Below are 23,607 nucleotides of genomic sequence, written 5' to 3' on the forward strand. Positions count from 1 at the left end.
AAATCTTTTAGAGGGCATCGAATACTAAGTTAAATAATAAAACGATTGCGGTCGGCATTCTAAATGAATAGTCGAGACATCCAGATTGGTTACTTGGCAGACGCTACGCGTATATTACACTTAGTAACAAGCTAATGCCCGTTTTCACTAATCGGACATGGCAATGCCTAAGAAGTAACGCCTATTAAGTAGATTCCTAGTTTTAGTAAAAACGGGCATTAGTTCTCGAATGATATAAAATAACCCAAATAAACCTCATAAATGGCCATTTAGGTATGACAATCAATCGAGCTTTCTTTATTTTGGTATTGTAGATTTTTTTTACACCACTACGAGTTATCCCTTGACTGCAATTTCATCTGATGATTCAGTCTAAGATGGTATTGGGCTAACCAGATAGTTTAAACCTAATCTGTTTCTACGCGACATCATGCCGGAACGCTAAAACGCTTGGTGGCTCGAATTGGCCTGTAGGGTGGTAAATAGTCACAGCCAAAGTTTCCTACCAGACAAAACAGAATTCGAATGGGATTAAAAATATACTTAGCTAATGTAGGTACTGCTATCTCAGATTTAACAGAGGCATAATTGGAAACACCAGAAGAATATCAGCATAATATATAAAATACAAATTTAAAAACCCCGAATTTTTATAGTGTACATCGTTATACTATGACTAGTAGACCCATTTCATTTGATATCTATATAAAAAGCGTTATGAAAAATAAAAATTCGCCAATTTGTGCTAGCGGCCATTTTGCATTTGAAATATGTCATAGATTATAGTATTCTAATAATCAATTCCTTTCATTTGATACCCATATTGAGGGATTTGCGAAAAAATATGTAATCCGCAATTTTGTTTTGGCGGCTATCAATCAAACATAGCTAAGATAACACCCGACTTATTGACCTTACACCTTACCAAACAAAAAAAACTAAAATAGGTTCAGGTAAAATCAAAATAGGTTCATCCGTTTAGGAACTACGATGCCACAGACAGACAAAGACACGTAAAAATAATAATACCCGGTAGTTTTTGCGTGGGGGTTAATTAATTAAATTTCAAACACCATTTTGTTGATGAGCAATGAATTGCTCGTTTTTTTTTTTTAATTTCTTCCAAAACAACGAAAACTTCTTTTTGAAGATCTTTTAAAAGGGTCTTCAAAGTGTATCTTAATATCAAAAGTGAGAGGGACCTTTTTCATTCATGCTGATGATAGTGAATTGTAGAATTGTACGAGGTTTTTTGTTATGTAGAAAAATCCCCATTTAGTCGAAGCCCGCAGCTCTGCCATTCACAGGTTTGCTGTCATCTTCAGATCTGGCCCATTAACGAACGAACAATATATATATATATATATATATATATATAGTCTTGGGGGGGAGATTAAAACGCGCCAGTTGGTATGCGTAACTCGCACGTATTAACTTTCTTGTGTTCAACGATATCGAATCGCATCTCGCCCGGACGCGAAATAAGGCAAACATAGCATAGTTTGAAATACTATACGTAGATAGAATGAGTAAATGGAACGATGTATCTACCAGTTTTTTTACCCAAGACAGAACGAAGACTGTCAAGCGTTTGGGATGCGATGTTGTTTGTATTTCTAACTGAACCGATTTTTTGCATTAGATCTGTATAACTTTATAACAGGTACTCTTATTATAAATTGAATACAACAATTTATATATAAAAATAACAGATATAATTATATATGTATGCTGAGATAGTGATTATATGTTCATACTCCACACGATTCTAAAAATGTTGTTGTTGTTTATAACTTTTTTTAATAAACTGTTAGTCGAAATGATTATTTGTGCTATCACAGCTAGGCCACACAACCCTCGATCAATATAGTAAATTATAATCTAAAGTAACATTATAAAATGGTATTTGCATATTTTATTCTTGCGTTCGTTAACCCTACACTTCAATCGAGTCGCCTCGGTAGACTTTGCATTAATGTAGGTAGGTATCCAGTTTTTTTATACATTATGGGTCAGAAATATTTAATTTATCTTTCCGGATGCAGAGGCATTCGATACATGAGAGACTAAATTGGCAGCCAGCGAAACATTCACTCAGTTGCTATTGTTGTGAACTGAATATAAATAGAGACAATAGGTATCTTCGTCATTGACGTTCAAGGAAAAAAATGAAGAAAATATGGATTATAATAAATAATCGCACACATTTTTATTAACTTATAAGCGTCATTTTATTATTTTATTTGGGTTAACGATATGAGTTAAAGATGTAGTTTGGGACACTATTAATAATATTATTTTAAATAATATTATTTAATTCAAATTACTTTTGCCTTTTACTACATATATTATTTTAAATAATATTATTTAATTCAAATTACTTTTGCCTTTTACTACATATAATTTGGACAAATGGTTAAAAAGATAATACGAGATAGGTATGGAACCGCGACCATGTCGTAATCTTTTGTGTTACCTAACGTTTTTTTATATGTTAAAAATTTCGATCTATTTAGAAATAATCTATGTCGGCTTATGTCGACTTGGAACTCCTTTTGTACCAAATAAAAACATAACATATTGGATAGAAGCAGGCGTTTCTTTGCGGAACTCCATGATATATTATGAAAATTAAGCGAAGAGCAGAAGAATCTGTATGTGTAATTTATAATTTCTTCAATCTTTATACACCACACCAAACATTGTTAACAACTATTCAATGTGAAGTCAACATCTCCTGAGGATGATCCGGTGTTGGAGCAAAACGTACGTAACTTTGCCGAAAATCCTTGTGGCGTGGAAATAAAGATTGAAGAAATTATAAACTACACCATACAAATTCTCCGGCATTTCGCGGAGTGTACAAAATTTAGCTTTTTTTTTTTTATATACAGAGAAATTTTGAAGAATAAAAATTAACAGTATTTATTCAATCATAATAATTTCATTCACTCATATGTAATACAGTCAAATTGACATGCAATTACATATGTAGTAAAAATATAAGGTTCTTTTTGGAAGTCAGGTAATAAATCAGTTAATTTAGCACTCAGTACTAAACGAAACACATTGATAATTTGAATACAAGTAAAAATGTTTAACGCCTAATGAAGTAGGCGCTTGCTAGCTATAATATTATAAAGCTTTTGAATTGGTTTGTTTAAACGCGCTAATCTCAGGAACTGAGGTTTCAAATTGTTTTTTTTTTTTGGGTTGGTAGTATCGGCTATATTATATCACGCTACGACCAATAGATACCACGACCAGGCTACGATCGATTCCGATTACGATCTTTTTTGAGAGATTTCGATGCGTGCGATGTATTAACGGTAAACGTTACGCAAAAACGACGGAATTAAAATTTTTTCTCTAAAGTTCTAAAACCTTTTTATGTTATTCATTGTTAATAAGGAGGGGATAGTGGAATTGATTAATTATTTTTCTTCTTGCGGTCGTCAAAATATGTCTTCTTCTATATTGATAACAGACTTTTGGAGCCTTGTGGTCTTGATTTTGGCATATTTTGTCAACCTTCCTACTACTCCTAACCTAACATATTAAATCAATGACCGCAACTTATCGGCTCAAAGGGTTAAACATCGTAACTGCTCTTCTGAGCATAAGTATGATAATTTTCCAGACCCTATAGTGGAATTAATTTATATAAATGATTTACATAATAACATACATAAAAAAACCCCAGTAGTGTCTCAAGCATTACAATATATTAAGACCTATCGTGTTGCGTAGGTACTATAGCTTTATATAATCGGTTAAGTTAGTTAACACTCCTAAAATTCTTGGTTCCATTACTTTCACTGGTATTGTCTTGACACAATGAATACCTGCGAAGTACATAAGTAGTATAAGCCATAACTGTACATTTTATTGACATCATATTTTTGCTAGTTACGGCGAATCGCATCGTATGATCGTAGCAGTACGTTATTATTTCACTATATATGTTGTTTAAGCCCAGTGGGTGGGACATCGACTTCACTTTCGGGACGCCGAGTTCGAATTCCAGCACGCACCTCTAACTCATGTGCGTTTGAAGCAATTAAAATATCACTTGCTTCAACGGTGAAGGAAAACATCGTGAGGAAACCTGCATGCCTGAGAGTTCTTCATAAAGTTCTCAAGGTGTGTAAATTCCACCAATCCGCACTTGGCTAGCGTGGTGTTAGAGGAGACACGTGTCCTGTAGTGGGCCGGTAATGGCTTGATATGATGGTGATGATGATAAATATTGTTTGGCAGGCTAGTACCCAAAGCAGCGCGACATGCTATCACAAGGTAGCCGCATGTGAGGCTAATACGGGCAATGCAAATAGAGCTGTGTGCGGCACGGACGGTCGCACGTACCCTTCCAAATGTCACCTTATGAAAGCCCAGTGTACTGGTGAAACGGTGACAATAGCTCACAGAGGACCGTGTGTGGGTGAGTAAGGTATTATCTATTTACTTATAATTGTTAAGTACTGTTCTTGCGTGCAAACTAGGCCAATTGAGACGATAGAGGCGGGAATAACTTGAAAATTAAGAATGGACCATTCTCAGCCTATCATACAGCTGGAAACAAGCGTTTTCTTTCATAGCAAAGAGGGTCAAAGCTTCGGTTGGACCAGATATTCATGACCCTTCATGCTGGAAGCTCTAGGTATAACATCGGTCACAGAGCTCTGAACCAGCGATATGGGGAATCGTCCGTGTAATCAAATGGAAGCCAGAGCCTTTAATCTCTATTTACAAGGGAGGCCTATATTAGCAGTAGGATCTCCAGGCTGATGATGATGATAAACAATAAAACTAAAATATGAATAAAAACGGGTAACACAAGAGAACAAGACCGAGTGATATTATTGTTAAAAAAATGGTTTGTATAAAATAAACTAAAATAGCGTAATTTGTGACGTAAAAATTTACACTAGGTACTTTACTTGTATAAAGGGCTGTAAAAATTTACGCCACAAAACTCATTTTTATACCTTAATGTATCCGGGTTTAGTTAACATTCAAGAGATTTATTTTTACAGTATTGATAGTAATATAAGCATGAAGATTATAATGACGTAAAACGGTATACCGAAAATCCCTGTAGCAAATATCTGCCGACTGCGACTGGATAATAGATAATTTACTAGAACTAAATAATGTTTTTTTATGTAAGTAGTATTGTATTATTATTTTGTATTTTAAAGACAGTTTTAGCAAAATCACAAAAATGTATTTCTATGTAAAATATAATTTTTATTAATACATAACTATAACCTAAAATAAACTATTTAAAAACTAAATCAAATCTAAAACGTCCTCGAAACCACCGCAGCGAGGCACAGTTCCCAAGATGCTGGCTGCATTGCCCTTTGGATGGCCAAACTAATTCGTTGGCCAAGGTAACTGCCCGCTCTAGGATCACCGGTAGACTCGATAACCCTTTTCGATAATTCTTTGAAAAGGGCTCTTGCCTCCTCCTTCTATGTTAACTGTATCTCATATCTTATATCTTTAAACGAGCAATTCTTCTAGATATATAAATATATATAATTGGAATCTCGGAATCGGCTCCAACGATTTTCACGAAATTTAGTATATGGGGGTTTCGGGGGCGATAAATCGATCTAGCTAGGATTCATTTTTTATTCGTGTTTGCCTGTAATATCCGATTTGGTGCAGACGAAGTTGCACGGGTCAGCTAGTAGCTAGTAGTGCTTAAAAGGCAACTTACCTGTTTTGCCTGTACGGATTGATAAACCCACTAGACCTCAGTTACACGTTCAGAGAATAATTAATAACCATCTTTACTTATTTGTTGGTCTGACCCATTGATGTATCGTATTTCTAAACGGCGTCCAGCATAAAATAGATAATTATAATAGTAGTCGTATGCAGTTAAATACTTTGTGAAGATTACAAGGCTATTGATTCAATTACTATATTGCATAATGTGATACGCCAACTATCCATTTACTTCTATTACAAGCAATTAAGTAGTTTACCGTGATACTTAATAGAAAAGTTATATTTAGAAGTATTTCGCACATACATTTTTATTGAAATAGTGTTCTTTTTTTTATTTAATAAATAACTAAATTTTTATTATATAGTTATCTATATTCATCTGTATATTGTTTGACAGATCAAATCATCAAAGACTAAACTAAGGATATCTACAACAAAGATGATACAAATATTATGGTCTAAAGGAACGCATTACTTTTGGAACAAAACAATATAAATAATTAGTTGATTTTTTTTTTTTTTTAAATAATTAAAAATATTTGTTTTATAAATATAATCTAAAATAAACTATGTAAAACTAAATAAAATCTAAAACGTCTTCGAAACCATCGCAGCGAGGAACAGTTCCTAAGGTGCTGGCAGCATTGCCCTTTTGGATGGCCAAACTAATTCGTTGACCAAGGTAACAGCCCGCTAGGGCTAGGGTCACCGGTAGACTGGATAACCCTTTTCGATAATTCTTTGAAAAGAGTTCGTGCCTCCGGACCCCACCGTCCCAAAGTCTCTACGTTATCTATTAATTATTAAATTTACTTCTATTATACAAGCGTGCTAGCAATTATGTAGTTTCTTGTGATATTTAATAGAGAAGTTATATTTACAAGTATTTAGCACACTAAATGGGAAAAAGTGTCAGACTGTTCTTTATCAATATATATACTGTATTGTGGTTATTACTTATTATCACTTATAATTCATTTCTCACTCTTCGTGAAGATCAGTTCTTAGACACTTTTTCATAACTGGCGGCTTATCTAGTTACATGAATAAATAGGTCCCTAATAGCGACTTAAGATGGAAGACTTTCATTAAAAATTCAAAATTCAAAATTCAAAATTCATTTATTTCAAATAGGCCAATATAAGCACTTTTGAAACGTCATGTCTTGTCTGTGTGTAGTGACTCTACCACCGGTTCGGAAGGCAGATTCTAGCGAGAAGAAACTCAGCAGTTGCTCTTTTCCCTAGCACATACACTTTTTTACTAGCACATATTAAATTACTTACGCCCCTTAACATAATACATTAGGTAGTTATTATGTTAAGAACATCTCTTTAACCAAAAGTTTCCGAAAGAGATTACACCGCAATAGCGTTTTTCGTGAGTTCTTTTTTCGTGACAATGCGAGCCTTATAGTTCCGTTCAATACATGAAAATAGAAAGCTTAGCTGTGTTACATTTTATAATAGATTACCCATATGAAAGAGCCTGCTTGAAAATTTAAAAGAAGTACTTGCTAATAGTTTGTAATTATTATAGTGTCAACTTACATTATGTACAACAATTTACATTATGTAAACAGTTACATTAGTGACTTGACTCTGTAAAAGAGTCTGTCGTATTCGGATTGCTAATTTATTGGTATTTAAACGTGATCGCGTAAGTATTATCCCTAATATTCGCGACTGATGTACTTGCTATTTTTTTGGTTTTTTTCACACTGTTTATAGACGATGGTTTTCCATTTACTATTACCTAGTTTATTCCTTTGCTAGGTCTGTCAATTGTTCTCTACTATGAAGGAAAAAAGTTTTTGGAAATTGGAAATTCAATGCTTGGTGTCATATTATATATGTACTCGTAAGTGAGCCTCTCGGAGAGCAAATTTTAGCTTCGCCAAAAGAGACTATGATGAATTTTGAATACCAGACTCCATCTTAGAATGCATCATCACTGACCACCAGGTGAGATTGCAGTCAAGGGCTAACTTGTAGTGGAATAAAAAATTTTTAGAGAACAAACGACAGCAACTGTCAAATGATGGTTTATTTTTTCTGGATGCCTCCGGTGCAACTGGGACGACATTCCCCTTGACAATGATTTTGGCCAGTGTCTTGTCTTGTGTTGTGCTTCTTTTAAAATAGTGAACAACCAACATAGTGTAACACATATCTATCTAGTACATATTGGTCGAAGAGTAACGATATGCATTCTTGAATAGAGGGTCAGTCATCGTGCCTGACCGTGCTGCGTTACGCGTTGAACGCGCAGGGCGGACGTCGGGCCGCGTTTGTGCCGCGTTGTCGGGCCGACGGCACTTACGCGGCCGTGCAATGCGCTGCCGCCGGTGCCGCGGCCGGCTGCTGGTGTGTCACCTCCGACGGCAAACCACTTCCCGACACAGCTGTGAGGAACGGCAGGCCTGACTGCACAAAGACGGGTGAGTACTATCCTACTGTAGATTGCTATTTATTACTAGCCTCGCCAGACTTCGCGGGTAAAACCGCGGAAGTTTGCTACGACAAAAAAGTATAAGCTTAAGTTATAACTCATCGATGTGAATTTCAGTATTTCACAAATCGCGCAGGATCATCTCAGAAAGACTACTACTCCTACTGTAGTACTAATTGGTAGTCTTCACACAACTTTGAGAACATTATGGGGTACTCTTGGGCATATAGTCCACACGATATTTTCCGTGACCGTTATAGCGAGTGTTAAAAAAACGCTCGTAACTCCGATAATTGAGAGGCACGATGTGCTGGAAATCAGACTCGGTTCTTCGGAAGGGAGATCTAACCACTAGACTAGCATCGCATTTCATCCACACTTCCGTAGTAATATTATAAATCGGAAATCCATTACCCCTAAGGGTCGTAATGTGATTTGAATAAAGACACATCCCGCATCGGAATATCCGCCATCTCGCTTCGACGAATGGTAGTGCCGTCCGAGGAAAAAATAAAAATTTCTCATACCTAGACCAATTCGAAAATGTACGTTCCTCGATTTGCAGTTTCCACAGCAGTTTTTTGTTTAAGTTTTTATCGCGAATTTTATTGGACGGGCTGTTAAAATTTTATTTTTTATTATTTCTGGTCTTCGTCTGGCTTTGTTTGTTCATTTATTTGCTACCAATGCCTGGCTGAACCGCTGCATCGATCACTGGACTATTATTTACTGGGAATCATTTTTGATGCTTACAATGTACATGCAAACTTTGCGGGGTATTCTTTCCAAAAGAAACTATATTTTGCAACAACGATATTTCCTATGAATTGTGGCATCGAGCATCAGTATTGTAAAATGTGATTGTGTTGATGCTACAAACCCGTATGTGACGTTATGTCGTTGTTAAGAAAATATAAAAGGTTTTAACTTTATGGAAGATACAAATCCCTCAGAGCAAATATTTATTTTTAACACTATCCATACCTATTCGTATTTGTATACTTACGTGATAGAGAACAGTTTATCAACACTACTAGAAACTAATCTTTCCTACCCGGATTCAAAGCGTCTGCTAAGTTTAATACAAATTGTAAATAATGTGCTTCAGCATGTTTATAAACATTCTTCCAGATGAGAGCCAAAGTTTATTTTACAAGCGCATCTTCTTTGAACGAATCTTTCACTATGTCTTGCGTAAATGATTCTAGGATACAAACTCGTATAGTTCGAGTCGCGTGAAAAGAGCACCGACAGTGTTACTGCGCAAAGGGCAATGCATACAAACTAAAGTAGTCGCTTAGTGGTTAATATTCGGTTGATTATTGTAAACTAGCTGTTGCCCGCTTTCTATGTCCGCGTTTATTACGGATTTTTACAAATCCCTTGGAAACAGTTTGTTTTCTTAAAATAATAGCCTATGTTACTTTCTAACGTTTTAACTCTATGGCAAAAATCAAGTTGATTAGTTGCTTAATTAGGGCATGAAGGAAGGACAAACATACAAACACACTTTCGCATTTATAATATTAGAAAGGATTTTAGCTTTCTCACTCTTTCTCAATACGAAATGTAACTATAATAAATGTCTACTATGTTTACCAATTGAGAACATCCTCCTTTTTTGTAAGTCGATTTGAACACTATACCATATATTCTCTTCACGTATTAAGTAATTGTTAATTTTAATGTTATTAACACTAAAAAAAAATTCAATAACTAATTCAAAAACTCACTCGCATGCAATTGTAAAAATTATCTGCTGCACGTCATGTCGAGCTACAGAGTTCTTTTTACGTGACGCGATCTTTATCTACGTAGAAGTTACCTACCTACCTATTTACAGAACGTAAAAAATTATGATACATTGCATTGAATGATGCATGTTATGTGATGATGTTTATTGGGAGTTATCTAAGTTATGTTTAATGCATTGGCCGGCTGACTGGCTCCTAATTTATTATTGCATGGTCTCGGGCGCCAAGAATCTGCGTTGTATCTTCACACCGAAAAGTATTACTTGTTTATCCAATACGATACAAAACAGACTAAATGTCTAACATCTAAAATTTCCCACGAATAGCTTAATCATTTACAAATTCATAATATAATGAGAAATAACATGGTTCATTTATTTTTCGGAATACAGATGTGTTCTAGTGCCTGCTGCCTGGTAATTAAAGTTTTTTTTGCCTATAATTAATAGTGGGTCACCTGATGTTAAGATACTGAGTGTCACAAAAAACTTTTTGATGCTTTTTATAGGATAAGTTTGTGATTTATACCTAAGTTATAAAAGCTGAATCTCAAATCTTTATAACCTTCTACAAAATATTGATTTTCCCGGAGCTGGGGCTAAAGTTACTTTAAAAAATGATCAAATCGCTATAGGTGACTATTATAATTCAAGAGTTCCCTCAAAATCTCCAGATCCCTTGAACACATCTTGACCTGATGAAAATGGGATCAAATGGGAAGTAAGACAAAAAAAAATTCAAATCGTTTCATAAATGACCGAGTCGTGAGCTAAAAGACGTTAAAATAAAAAAAAACAACCGAAATGAGGAGTTCCTTTTTTGTAAGTCGTATAAAAATGAGTATCTAACAACAAATACGTTATTAAAAATCTATAAAAGGTTAGTTATTATAAACCATATTTCTGAATAATTGTTTAGCATTACACGATTTAGTGACATTATTTCTATAGAAGCAAAATACAAAGTATCTAAGCTTTTCGAAATTTTCAGTAAGATTTGTCCAATTAGATGCGTTTTAGATAAAATAAATATTGTATAGCTGGGTATATGTGGGGCTTACTTATTATTTTGATTATGTTTAATATAGGCAACTAACAATCGCAATTGCATAAAACTGAAATTTGAAAAGTGGATTTAATATTATAGGTCGCGTTTTAGTTAGCGTCGTTCTTTAGTCCAGTCCGGTCAATACACGATTCACCGCTCTTATGAGCATTTCTGTAGCACCAAAGCGCTGCAGCTTAAAATATAAACCAAATTTGCAATACAACCATACAAATTCGGGCGGCATATTCTATTTTTTAACCGAATTGCGATAAAGGAGTAGGTTCTCAATTCGTTTTTTTTATGTTAGCTCATAGCTCGGTACAAACAAAATAAAAATATTATTCAAATCGGTCATTTATAGACCTATTTGAATAATATTTTTATTTTGATTTGAGACGGTATAGTTCCCATGTGGTCCCATTTTCGTCAGGTCAAGATCTTTTGAGGGGTCCTGAAGAAATTGAGGGAAATCTTCAAATATTACAGGGACACCTATACCTATAGCGATTTGACTATGTTTTTAGAAGCACCATTTGGTCAAGTGAAACAGTGTAGTAAACAATATTACACTAATTACGTTTCGATTATGGTATAGTTCGTCACAATAAAGGAGCTTTAATAAAAAAAGGAAAAGCAACATTTTGTACAAGGTTATGAGAAGTTGACACTCGGTTATTATAAATTAGATATGACTGCAAACCCTGGGTGGGTTCTAAAAAGAGTGAAAACATTTTTTGTGACAAAAAAGACTAAAAATTAATAATTTTTACTTTGTTATACAACTACAACATTTTTAGATATATAAATAAGCCGGTTCATACTTATCATTTTTTTTTGTAAATATTGTTGCTAGGTACCTATTTTGTTCTAACTCATATTATCAATGCGATTGTGGGTTTGACTGTTATGATTTTACGCCTTGACTACTCAACCGATCATCATAAATGCATAAAGCCCGGGGTACAGAAAAGAATACAGGGTACTTTCCGCCAAGAAAAAGATACTGTTCCCGATGGACGTAAAATAGCTTTACGAAAAGGATAACCCAAAGCGATTGAAGAAATCTACATTAACGCGTTATCAAAAGTTGTTAATATTTAATTATTAGCTATTAATAATATGTAGCTAGTATATGAAATTGGTAATTAAATACCACCTTACTGCTAAGTAACGATATGGGACAATATTCTGTTAATGACAAATTAGTCAATTCACGCAATACTTGCGAAGTAGAGCTCAGACATAGTTATTAAATACTTACTTCTTCCTCTTGATCAAAAATATTTAAACGTTATATAAGTTTCTAATGTTAACACTAAAAATTTCATGTAATATAATAATTGCTCACGCTAGTTCGTTTGCGTGAAATTTCGGTGAACTAAAATAATTAATTTTTATAAAAGGGTAGAGACCAATTTATTTATAACCGTGTTTAGATTATGGAAGATAGATTCTGCCCGTGACACCTCAATTAACGTCCCCCACCACAGCAGGTGCCGTCATGACCGCGATCTATTCAACAAGGTTGAATTATCGGCACACTACGAATTATTATAAAATTAAAAACAGTATTGCGTTATTTATTTCGCACATATCATAAGCTATAAAACTAGATACTAGAGCCTGAACCAATATTCCTATTTTTTTTTTGTTTACCCTATTATACAAATCTCCCTTGTTTTGCCTTAAATGAGGGATACAGCAATATATAGTCTTTCTAATGTATTTTTATTATATCTCGTCCTTTATCCTTGTACTAACGTTATATATTGTGTAAGCAAAGCGCGCGATTGCCAAAGGCGGAAGGCAGCAATCCAGACTCGATTACTGGCCACTACTATCATCCTATTAGACGACATTGATAGACGTATGAGTACAAATGCGAAATGGCTGCCCGTATCAGATAAATGTGGTTCAGTACAACCATCGATGTTCCTGCTCTCATTGAAAATAAATCGCTATGTTCGTAAATAATTTCATTATCAAATAACTTGAAACGGGATGGGCGTTTTAATTACGGGACGCTACATGCGTTGATTTATTAGTCTTATCTCATACCTAAACAACCTCCCACAAATCGGCCAAGAAATAGACGTGCGTAAGTGAACGCACCTAGTAAAATACCTTCGCCATTCTTGTGTAGTCGGATAAAACTAATCGCTTCTCGAAAGTTATTTCCTTCTTATTTAAAAAAAAAACAATTACTAAAATGGGCTGGTCGGCTAAAACAATCACAGAAACGACATTTTATATGCATGCAAATAAAAAAGAATTGCCCTTAATCAAAATTCTTCGATAGAATTAAGTGCAAAATGTAGTCGCCGCGGGTCTAAACTTATTGACCCAGGCCAATTTTTACCTGAGTTTATTTTTATAACAATCTAACAAATACCCGCAGCTTTGTCAGCGCATCTTAACCAGAGATTGTAAGATGATGCATCTCTTTATTCCGGAATTCGGGCAAACTCGAACCTCTAGTCTTGAATTATACTGGTATATATTCGCTTAAAGCTATGAGTAATTTATCTATTAGACTATAATCTAAAACACGATCATAGATATAAGACATACTGTCACAAAGTATACCTACTTATGAATAAATGGGATAGATTGGGTTTTATTATGATAGTAAAGTCATAAAAGTCGTCAAAGTCAAAGACTTATCTTAATATATATAAATCTCCTGTCACGATGTTTGTCCGCGATGGACTCCTAAACTACTGAACCGATTTTAAATTAAATTGGCACACCGTAAGCAGTCTGGTCCAACTTAAGAGATAGGATAGCTTAGATCTTTAAGTAAAGTCACAATTTTATTTTATTGCAAATTATTTGTCTATAATTAATTGACAGTCACATGTTATATGTATATACAACTATACTCATTTAAGGCTTAGCGATACTGAATACTTTAAAAACAAAATCAAACGCAGACGAAGTCGCGGGCAACAGCTAGTCAATTATAAAAAGTAAATCCTCTGGGCCCGTTTATTATATGCGTAGACTTAGACTTGATGCTCAAATCTATAAGCAAGAGTATATCGCATAGAATAAATAAAGGATGTTGGCGATTAGAGACTACAATCTGGAGTCATCGGACGTCATCGCCCTGCGTAGGCCGGCTTCTTAGGAGTATTAATATTGTACAAAATGTACCTACTTATTTGACAATGTGATGATATAAAAATATATTATAATGTAATGCTTTTTTTTAGGCTAATAATAAAGGCTCATGCTTATGTAAGCCAGCATTATACCTGAGCAACCTCTTGAAAGGAGAATAAAAAGGGTACTTAGAGACTCCCCATGCTCCCCATAATATGTGAATTGGTGGGCTACGACTGATTTAATAATTAAATGCTACCATTATATTATTTGATAGTAACGGAGACCAATGGCTGCACGTCATGATATCCAATGAAATAGTGTGTGGATTATTCTATTTTCCTAAGTGAGAATTTTTCGACAAAACACCCAACAACTAACAAGCCCTTACCGAGAATTGAACCCAAAGCATCATGAAAGATAGGATAAGATATTTTATTGTACACCACGATGCTAACCGCTAAACCAACAAGGCAACTCCCCCTTGCTCTACTTCCATTTAATGCGTGCCAGTTTTGAAGACGCTAGATAAAGCGCATGAGACGCACCTATTCAGGTTTACACCAATAAAGAACACAATTTAAAGACACTTTTGCGGCGCCAGGGCGTGCCATCTAGCAATACTATAAAAACTGTTTATATTTAATTTAAAATATTCATGACATCTGGTGTACCGTTTAGCCACCAGCATTTAAAAAATCCTATTTCATTAAACAGTTATGTAAACGTAACAGTCTTTAAATATCTATATATACTTATAATAGTAACTGGAAGATTTCTGTACATTTAATTTATTTTATAACCGATAGTGAATCCGTAACAGATTTTATTTTAATTTTTGTCCGTCTGTCTGTCAGTATAACACTGTTACGCAGTTTCATACTTCTAAAGTGATCATCTTTTCATTTATAAGCAGTTAAGTTATGTTATTGTTCACAAAATAAATAAAAAAGTATTTTGTAAGAGTAACATATTTCTGGCAATAGCCGTTGTTGGGCCTTTTAAAGTTTCAATGATCTTTGTTTATTGGTTTTTATTTCAGCATCATATATTACTAATGCTTTATCTATAATCGATTGATAATGAATCCAAAACAGATTTTTATTTAACTTTTGTCTGTGTGTTAGTCTGTATATCTGTCTGTCTGTCCGGGCATAACGTGAAAACTACTGAACGGATTAAAATAAAATTTGGTATAGTAGTAGCTGATATTCCGGGTCAATATATAGGATGCTTTTCATCCCGAGGAACAATATATTTACTCCGGGAAATGGGATGAAATTTTTTATTAATTTTACTTCATAGCTCCGTTAAATTTGAACCGATTTTAATAATTCTCATTTTATTTGAAAGTGTGTACTATCAGAAATGTATTGTCCTATTTTGAAAAGGATCTGATAAATATTGTCGGAGATAAAGGACGTAACTCTTCACAAATAACAGCAACTCGCAAGGCATATGGGACAACGATCGAATGCATGCGTACCATCCTAATAATAATGACGGCCGATTGGCGCAGTTTGCAGCAACCCTGCTTTCTGAGTCCAAGGCCGTGGGTTCGATTCCCACAACTGGAAAATGTTTGTGTGATGAGCATGAATGTTTTTCAGTGTCTGGGTGTTTATATGTATATTCTAAGTATTTATGTATATTATATATAAAAAATATTCATCAGTCATCTTAGTACCCATAACACAAGTTACGCTTAAATTGGGGCTAGATGGCGACGTGTGTATTGTCGTAGTATATTTATTTATTTATTTATTTATTTTATATTTATAAAAAAAAAAAAAAAAAAAAAATATTATAAATGCGAAAGTTTGTGACTATGGATATATGGATGGTTGTATGTATCAACTAAAATAATGACAACTTTCAAACTCAGTATAACACCTAAAATAATTGTAGGTAGCTAGCCACGATGATTATGATATATGATCTATTCCAGAGAACCTAGAAAAGATCTGATGCTAACTTCATTGACTCATACGCGGACGAAGTCGCGAGAGTCCGCTAGTCTTGTACTAAATGGATTTAAAGTAGTCATCGGTGGGTTTATTCTTGTAATATAGTTAATGGACACAGACCCGCGGCAGGGCCCGCTATCATGGGCACGGGTCTCCACCCAGAATGAGAAGATTTGAGGCCCATAGTCAACAACACTGGTCAAGTGCAAATTGGTAGACTTCACAAGCGTTTGAAAAAAAGTGATATTTAGTTGCCTAAATTAAAAATGCACATAACATTAGAGCTGGGAATCGACCTCAGTACACCCTTCCATATTTGAATTAGAATTTTTAAAAATCCGTTTCTTGTTTGTAAATAGCTGAAACTAGGTACGATATTGATTAATATATCCCAGAGTAGGTAGCGTATACAAGTTTAACATCTAAATTACGAATACCGACATATCTTATTCCATGCACAACTTTGATGGTATCGCAACACATCCGTACTGTTGATAACAATATTGTATACAGATGTTTTACGTAACTTTAGAGTCTTGTTTTTGATTACTTAGTACAGTGGTAATTTATCTGGTCAATCTCATTTGTAAGCACGTTTTTCGGAAATCAGAGGAAAGGTTTTGTTTTGTTTTTTTGTTTTGTAGCTTTAAAATAAGGTTAAAATCATGTCTTTACGGAAAACTCTTTCCCAGAATATTTAGTTTTGCTCACCAGTAGCTCTTTTTGACCACTTGTTTAATTTAATTGTAAATTAGAAGGAATAACATAAAAGGTAATTAAAGTTTAATTATTAGTTTTAGTACCAAATCAGACATTTATCAGACCTATTTACCAGAGTAACGTGGTATTTCTAAAGAATTTATGGACCAGTCATTAGGTTGGCGGACAGTGATGTTTATACACGCTTTAATATAAAATTTTACAACCAATCTTAACCAAAGAAAAACTATACACATAATATACATATTGTAGTATACAAACATAAGTCTAGACCTTAAGCTGAAGTACTTTCGGTTATCATAAAGCCTCACAGAATGCCTGTTTATCGTCTGAATATGGTAATAATTTATTTTATAGTTGCTTTCGTAATAAACGACGCATAATAAAATTCGTATTTTAACAGACACACGAGTGTGTATCCCAAGTATGCACAGAAGCAATATCTATTTATATTTCCGTTATACTATATCGTTAACAAATTTTTTTTTTTTTTGCGTTTTGACAGATTTATGTTTCGCCAGATTTTTTTTCAGGCAGTTAAAGTGCCATAACTGGCTGCGATAATATTAGTTAAAGTTATATTTGTAAGAGTAACATATTTCTGACCGTTTGGCTATTACCTTTTGAAGTTTCAATGATCTCTGTTTATTGGTTTTTATTTCAGTATCACATAATTACTATTATAAATTGACATACAACTTTCAGAATACTTAAAAAAAACTCTAACAAAATTGTTTCACAAAAACTCTAAATAAAGACGGACTCAAATTTCTCGCGGGCTTAGTCTTAAACTAGAGCTACTATAGAATACCGATAGGTGCTAATATTCAATAATTATCTCCGTTATATTTATATTCTCATATTTATATAAAACCAATGGGCATTAGGAATGTCTGCATGCATTATTCATTTAATATGTGTTGAGAAAATTATTATTGTCATTTCGTCATGGTTCGTTGTGTACCTGTAGGCTTTATTTTTTATGTAAGACGATAACAGCAATGTTTCTTAATCGAAGTATTGTTCTATGCAATTTGCCTTATATCATTGTTCATTGAATGAATATGAATGAATAACACTAAATAAAACTAAAGCATCTTGTTTTTGTTAAACACTATGCTGATAAAACTGCACCACTTATCTTTTTCATACCTACTTTAGCGAATCAACAAACATAGGCAAAAGTTTCAATAATCTGTTGAATTCGGTTTTTCCAATTAACCTCTCTCTGGTTTCTAATATTTGTTACTTGAAACCTTAACATGGAATTTGATTTATAGTAACATAATATCAATTTAATTAGTTTTATTTCAAAGGCGAGATAAATGAAATATATTGACAGGTGGATATTTTTCAATTATGCGTGAGATACTGAACCTGTCACTGCGAAACATTAAAATATATCTCGGGTGTTATAATGTAACTTATTGACACTGAGTTGGCCTAGATATTATATTATTTCACATTTTCAATTGCGCAGATTACGTTAAACGTCCATCTGGTTCTCGATGAAAGAGGTTCGCCTCAAAGACTTAATTAAAGACAAAGATGTTTGAATATATGTTAGTATGGATCCTGACTGATTACTTATTGCCCGCCATTTTTTTTCGAAATAACGATCATCTATAAACCCCCTTTAATCAATAGCAATACTACAAATATTTATTTTTTAACACAAAATCTTCCTAATTGTTAGAATTCCGCGTTGTACCTAAGTTATACTAACGCTGTTCGGAGAATGAACTTAAAACTGAAATAAATCTCAGAATTTGCTCCGAAATAATGCTGAACATCCAATTGTAGATCAATAAGAGGTCAGCCATAACAGAAAAACTGACAATTTATAGTGCATTTTCGGGTATTTTTGTTTGTGTTATTCTTACAGTCGATAGGCTTTATGGCAAATCTTAACTTTAATGAAAATAATACTTAAGAGGCCATTTGTACAACCATAACTCACTTGTCACTCATCGTATCCTGTTTGTTCCATCATATCCAGCAGTTTGATTGCCTGGCAGAGATCGCTTTTCAGCGAATAAGGACGCCAATTGTAAAGCTATTTATTCAATGTATCGTTTTTGTTAACATTGTATATGTTTCTTGGTGTACAATAAAGTATACCTACTTTATTTCTTGCTTCTTGTTTCAAGTGTAGATAAATGAATCATACTGTCATCTTTATAATTCAAACTATAACGTGATGTTGATATTACATACTAATCCATAGTAATGTTATTAATACGAAAATGTGTGTTTGTTTTTTTGTTACCTCGTCACAACTACTGCACCGATATTGTGCACAATGGTTGTTAGCATCTTGGTCTTATTATCCCGTATTTCTAGCCCATGGGGGTTTTCTCTAATAAAACAATCTTTGTTCCTATCCACGGCTTCTCAGTAACCGATCGCTGCGAAATATTGCATAGATACAGCTTGCATCTTTGAGACTGACATAGGATACTATATATTCCGGGAAAACTAACGGTTCCTTCGAAAATTAATAATTATATAATCGAGCCTTACCCACGTATATCCTCTCTTTGTATTCCTGACCATTAACCATTAACCGACAAAATTCCCGATTGATTATCTAAGTTATATGGAGTTAATGCAGTCACAGACAAATTCTCGGCAATCTAAGAAGTCTTACCTGATTAAACTCCGATCAATCAATCAATCGATAGCCCTTAACAGTCCACTGCCGGCTCTACGGGTGGTTTGCCCATCATCACCACGCGCTGGGCACACTGGTTGGTGATCGCAGTAGATGGTAGTATAGAGGACGCTGGTGCCCGTTCTTTGCTATACTCCCTTTGTCGCTTCGTACGACACCCGCGGGAAGAGGTGGGGTGGCGAGAACTGTATTTGGTGTTGCTTATAATAAATGCATCGAAGATATGGACGTGTTATTCCTAGCTTTCGACATCAGTATTTCGCTCATATTTCTTCGTGTATGTCTACGTGACCATAATTTATAAATACTAGTTGTGTGAGCCCGTGGCGCCAGACAGCAGTTCAGTATTCACGTGGGCAATTATACTGTGATTACATTAGCACTTATATTGCCCCGATTGTGCGAAAGGCCTAAATCATGACGATGAAATTCAGTACGCACGATGTGTACGTAATCGTTGGTCTAGTGGTTAGAATGTTTGATTTAAGGATAATGAATTTCAGGGTTTGATTCCCGGGCCTGGCAAAATGTACTCTGGGATATAATAGTAAGTTATTTGATTGGCGTTGTCGCAAGTAAATTTTTTAGTTTTTATCCTTAACATATGATAATCATTAAAGCCCTCGAACCCGATTTTTTTCACTACTTTTGACTGCAATCTCCGATTTTTACATGAATAGGACAGGTTGAAAAAAAAATTGAGTACTCATGTTTTCAATACATTTATAAGTGAAAGTCATATGAACACACTCAGAGCTATATGGTTTAAAACAACAGACCAGACCTCAACATACGATTAACAACAAAATTACTGCAACTACATCGGGTTAAACTAAGGACAGTTGTAGGTATGATAACAGGGCACTACCTGCAGAACAAACACCGTTCCATGTTAAGTATAAATTACAGCCCTCTCTGCAGAGCATGCATGGAGATGGATGAAACACCGATACACGTAATGCTCCAATGAAATAGCAAAACCACTCGCAGCACACCTTGGCTCCCCAGCAACACTCCACGAAGCACTCGGCTACCTGGGCGGCCTGCTAAGCTTCTGGAGTGAGCTGGCTGGAATGATCCAGCGGGGAGCCGCATCAGTGGCCACACGTACAACGGACGGTTTCAGGCCAACCAAGTGCGTAAACGGCCCAGGAGAAGAAGAAGGAGAAAAAGTAGTGAAAGTCAACCGCAACTACCCTTTACTAACAGGTAGTGATATTAAGGAGTAATTGTAAGATTAACTACTGGGAAACCTTTGAGACAAGTTGATTCCTACTGATATTGGTTGCTTTCTCACAGTTGCCAGTAAACGCATGCCTACTGTGTACCGATTAACTGATGACAATCGAGTCTTGTTTCACATGATCAATTTTATTGAAGCCTACGTAATCATGCATAATTTAGTAGACTCTGTGATTGTAGGCATTTTATAATCATTTATTGTTATTCTCATATGCATTGTAATGGTGTGTTTTGTGAGAAACGTGGATGAGCAGGAAAAAACACCGATAAAGTTTAATAGTTACTTATTCCCAATTTTTTAATTTTATTTTATTATCTCCGGGTGGCTTACCATCATCGCGAAAAGCAGTATTATGTTAACGTTGTTGATATTTTGACGGTGAAGGAAAACATCGTGAGGAAACCTCATAATTCATAACATTTCTAACATTGCAGCGTTTTAGATTTCGGTTTAAAACTTCCTGAATCTGAGAGGAGACCCGTCCCCTGTAGTGGGCCGGTCATGGGTTGATAATGATAATTAATGAATTTATGAAATTATGAAAGCTGAAGAGTTAATTTTTTTTTTGTTAATTTACTTCAACGTGATGATCTCGGTAAACTACTGGTCGTTAGAAATAACTATATGAAGTCGTCATGAAAATTACGCAGTGACAACCTGGCATCAGCTGTTTTTACAATTAAGGTCAATTAGGGAATGGGGTCACGAATGACTGTATAATAATTTCTTTAAATCGACTACAATCGAATCAAGTGATACGAAATACGAGGATATATGGGTTTTATTTGTAGCCACTTGTACATATGTATATGTATATAGATATATATATATACATGCAAGAGGTTAATATATAGTATATATTTTATGTATTTATTTATACTCTTTATTTGCACACAAATTTAAATTAAAAAAAAAAAAAAAAATACAGAAGAAGAATTAAAGAAAACACAGACAGAAGAAGTATATATATAGTCTACTTAGTAGTGAGTATATAGTCTACTTTTTCTCAATATCTCTGTTATTACTCTGCTTTGCATAGTGCATAAGACGTATTTACTGCAAAAATACAATAAAACTTCACATTAATTAATATTCGATCTTCAAACTATACCTATTGCTGCCTTTTGCACTGGTGGTCGTGGAAAAGAAGTACAAACTATTTATAACTCTGGTTAATTTCAGTCCAATACTTATGCCATTGGTAAATGCCGATAACGGTATAATTGCTTTAAAAGCTCTTAACTGTGTCGTTAATGTCACCACGGCAACGCACCACGTTAAACCTCAAACCTGAAACTACAGTAATAAATATATACCTAAACATAGACGCCGTGTACGCTGTAACTTAAAAATTAAAGTTACCGTATCCGTTCCAAAAACGATCAGCCAAGGTAAAATGCATTTTGTCGCATATACATAGTTACCAAAATGGCTTCACATTAAACACTTGTCGAAGTTAACTGTGAGGGCGACTGTGTTAGAGCGGGTTTTCTAAGAAAAAATCGTTCCTGTCAGACAGCTCGACGCCGTAATACAATGGAACCCTGTTTTTTGTTCATCTGATTGTAAAGCCAATGCGTCTCAAACATGAGGCGACAGAAAAAAGTTCCTCAGACATCGTTTATAGGTTTGCTGGGATAACTTGCCGCTTTGATCTTTTATATACGTACTTTAGCCGAGTCATCTACCTGCATGGTGGTTAGTGTTACAATAAAAGAGCGCATACATACAAACTATGGTTTGTATGTATGTGTGTCATACAAATTATATCAATAAAAAACTGCTTTTCCATATTGTATATTTAAAATATCAATACATAGGAACGGTCATACAAACAATACAAATAATTGTGGCAGATATGAAACATTTAGTTTCGGAATCCACAGAATAAGACCTCATACTTAATACTTAACTCAATATATTTTAACGATTTTCTTTGAAAGCGAAAAGACAATCATCTGTGTCTGTCATCATCAAACAAAACTCATTTGAAAAATGGGTTTGGAAAATATGAAATGGATTTGCATGAAAAACTGACGACAAATAAAGTTTGGGAGTTGTGGACATATTGGAATTAAATAGATTGGATTGGCGTTGAATCGAAGCGACAATGTGACGATCCAAATGCTTTCTGATTGGATGGCAATATTCCACTATTGGCTACAAATTTAAATACGCAGCTCAAGCAAGCGAACACCTAATTCAGCCAATTAATACCAACAATTGTGACAATCACAAGTTTCGTTTTTGACCCTCTAGTATATAAAACATAAATCAGTTATAAACTAAAACATCTACTGCAGCGATCATTCCTTTAATTAGCGTGCAGAGCAAAAAGGGCTATGGCAATTTAACAACGTGAACACGTGAGTATAATAAAGACCGGATCGGTTATGTACATCATTATAATGATGTACATAACCGAACCGAGGCTGAAGTAGTTCACGCTACGGTTAGCCGCCGGGATGTCTGGGACGTAACGAAATCGGATACCACCGATCAGATCACTGGGTTATTTTAGAGTCCAAAACAGCGACGTTGTTGTTCCAAAAAAAGGGTAAAAATAATAGGCCGTTGAATGTCTATTTGTTATTTCTGTTCCTTTATAACAATGTAACTTTGAGTCAGATTAGAGTTAGAGAATAGCGTGATTTTATAAAGCATACACCTTTATCCTTCAATGACGGTTTACGGAGATAAGCGCTTTTAACCAAGCAACCAACCCATTTGTTTTATAAATTTAGTTTATTATAATACGTTTCGGTTTGTCTAAGACTTCTGTTAACAAGATCTGTGTCCTTCTGCGACATTTAACCACTCTGTCACATATAAATCGATTTTTAAAAGTCTTGTTGTGTTGTCTTGTCAGAAACCTACTTACAGCCCATAGAACTTACGGTTACT

The 23,607-nt window shown here is 34.6% G+C and overlaps 1 protein-coding gene across 2 annotated transcripts in view; it reads left to right on the forward strand.

The window, feature by feature from the left end:
• Positions 1–23,607, forward strand: part of LOC120636045 (SPARC-related modular calcium-binding protein 1) — a 53,764-nt gene that overhangs the window by 3,157 nt on the left and 27,000 nt on the right. For both annotated transcript variants that reach the window (XM_039907309.1, XM_039907310.1), the window contains exons 2-3: positions 4,261–4,441; positions 7,964–8,182. In XM_039907309.1, the coding sequence (XP_039763243.1) occupies positions 4,261–4,441; positions 7,964–8,182 (400 nt within the window). The remainder of the gene's footprint in view (positions 1–4,260; positions 4,442–7,963; positions 8,183–23,607) is intronic.

Source organism: Pararge aegeria, chromosome Z (assembly GCF_905163445.1).
Source record: "Pararge aegeria chromosome Z, ilParAegt1.1, whole genome shotgun sequence".
Taxonomy (NCBI): Eukaryota; Metazoa; Arthropoda; class Insecta; order Lepidoptera; family Nymphalidae; genus Pararge; species Pararge aegeria.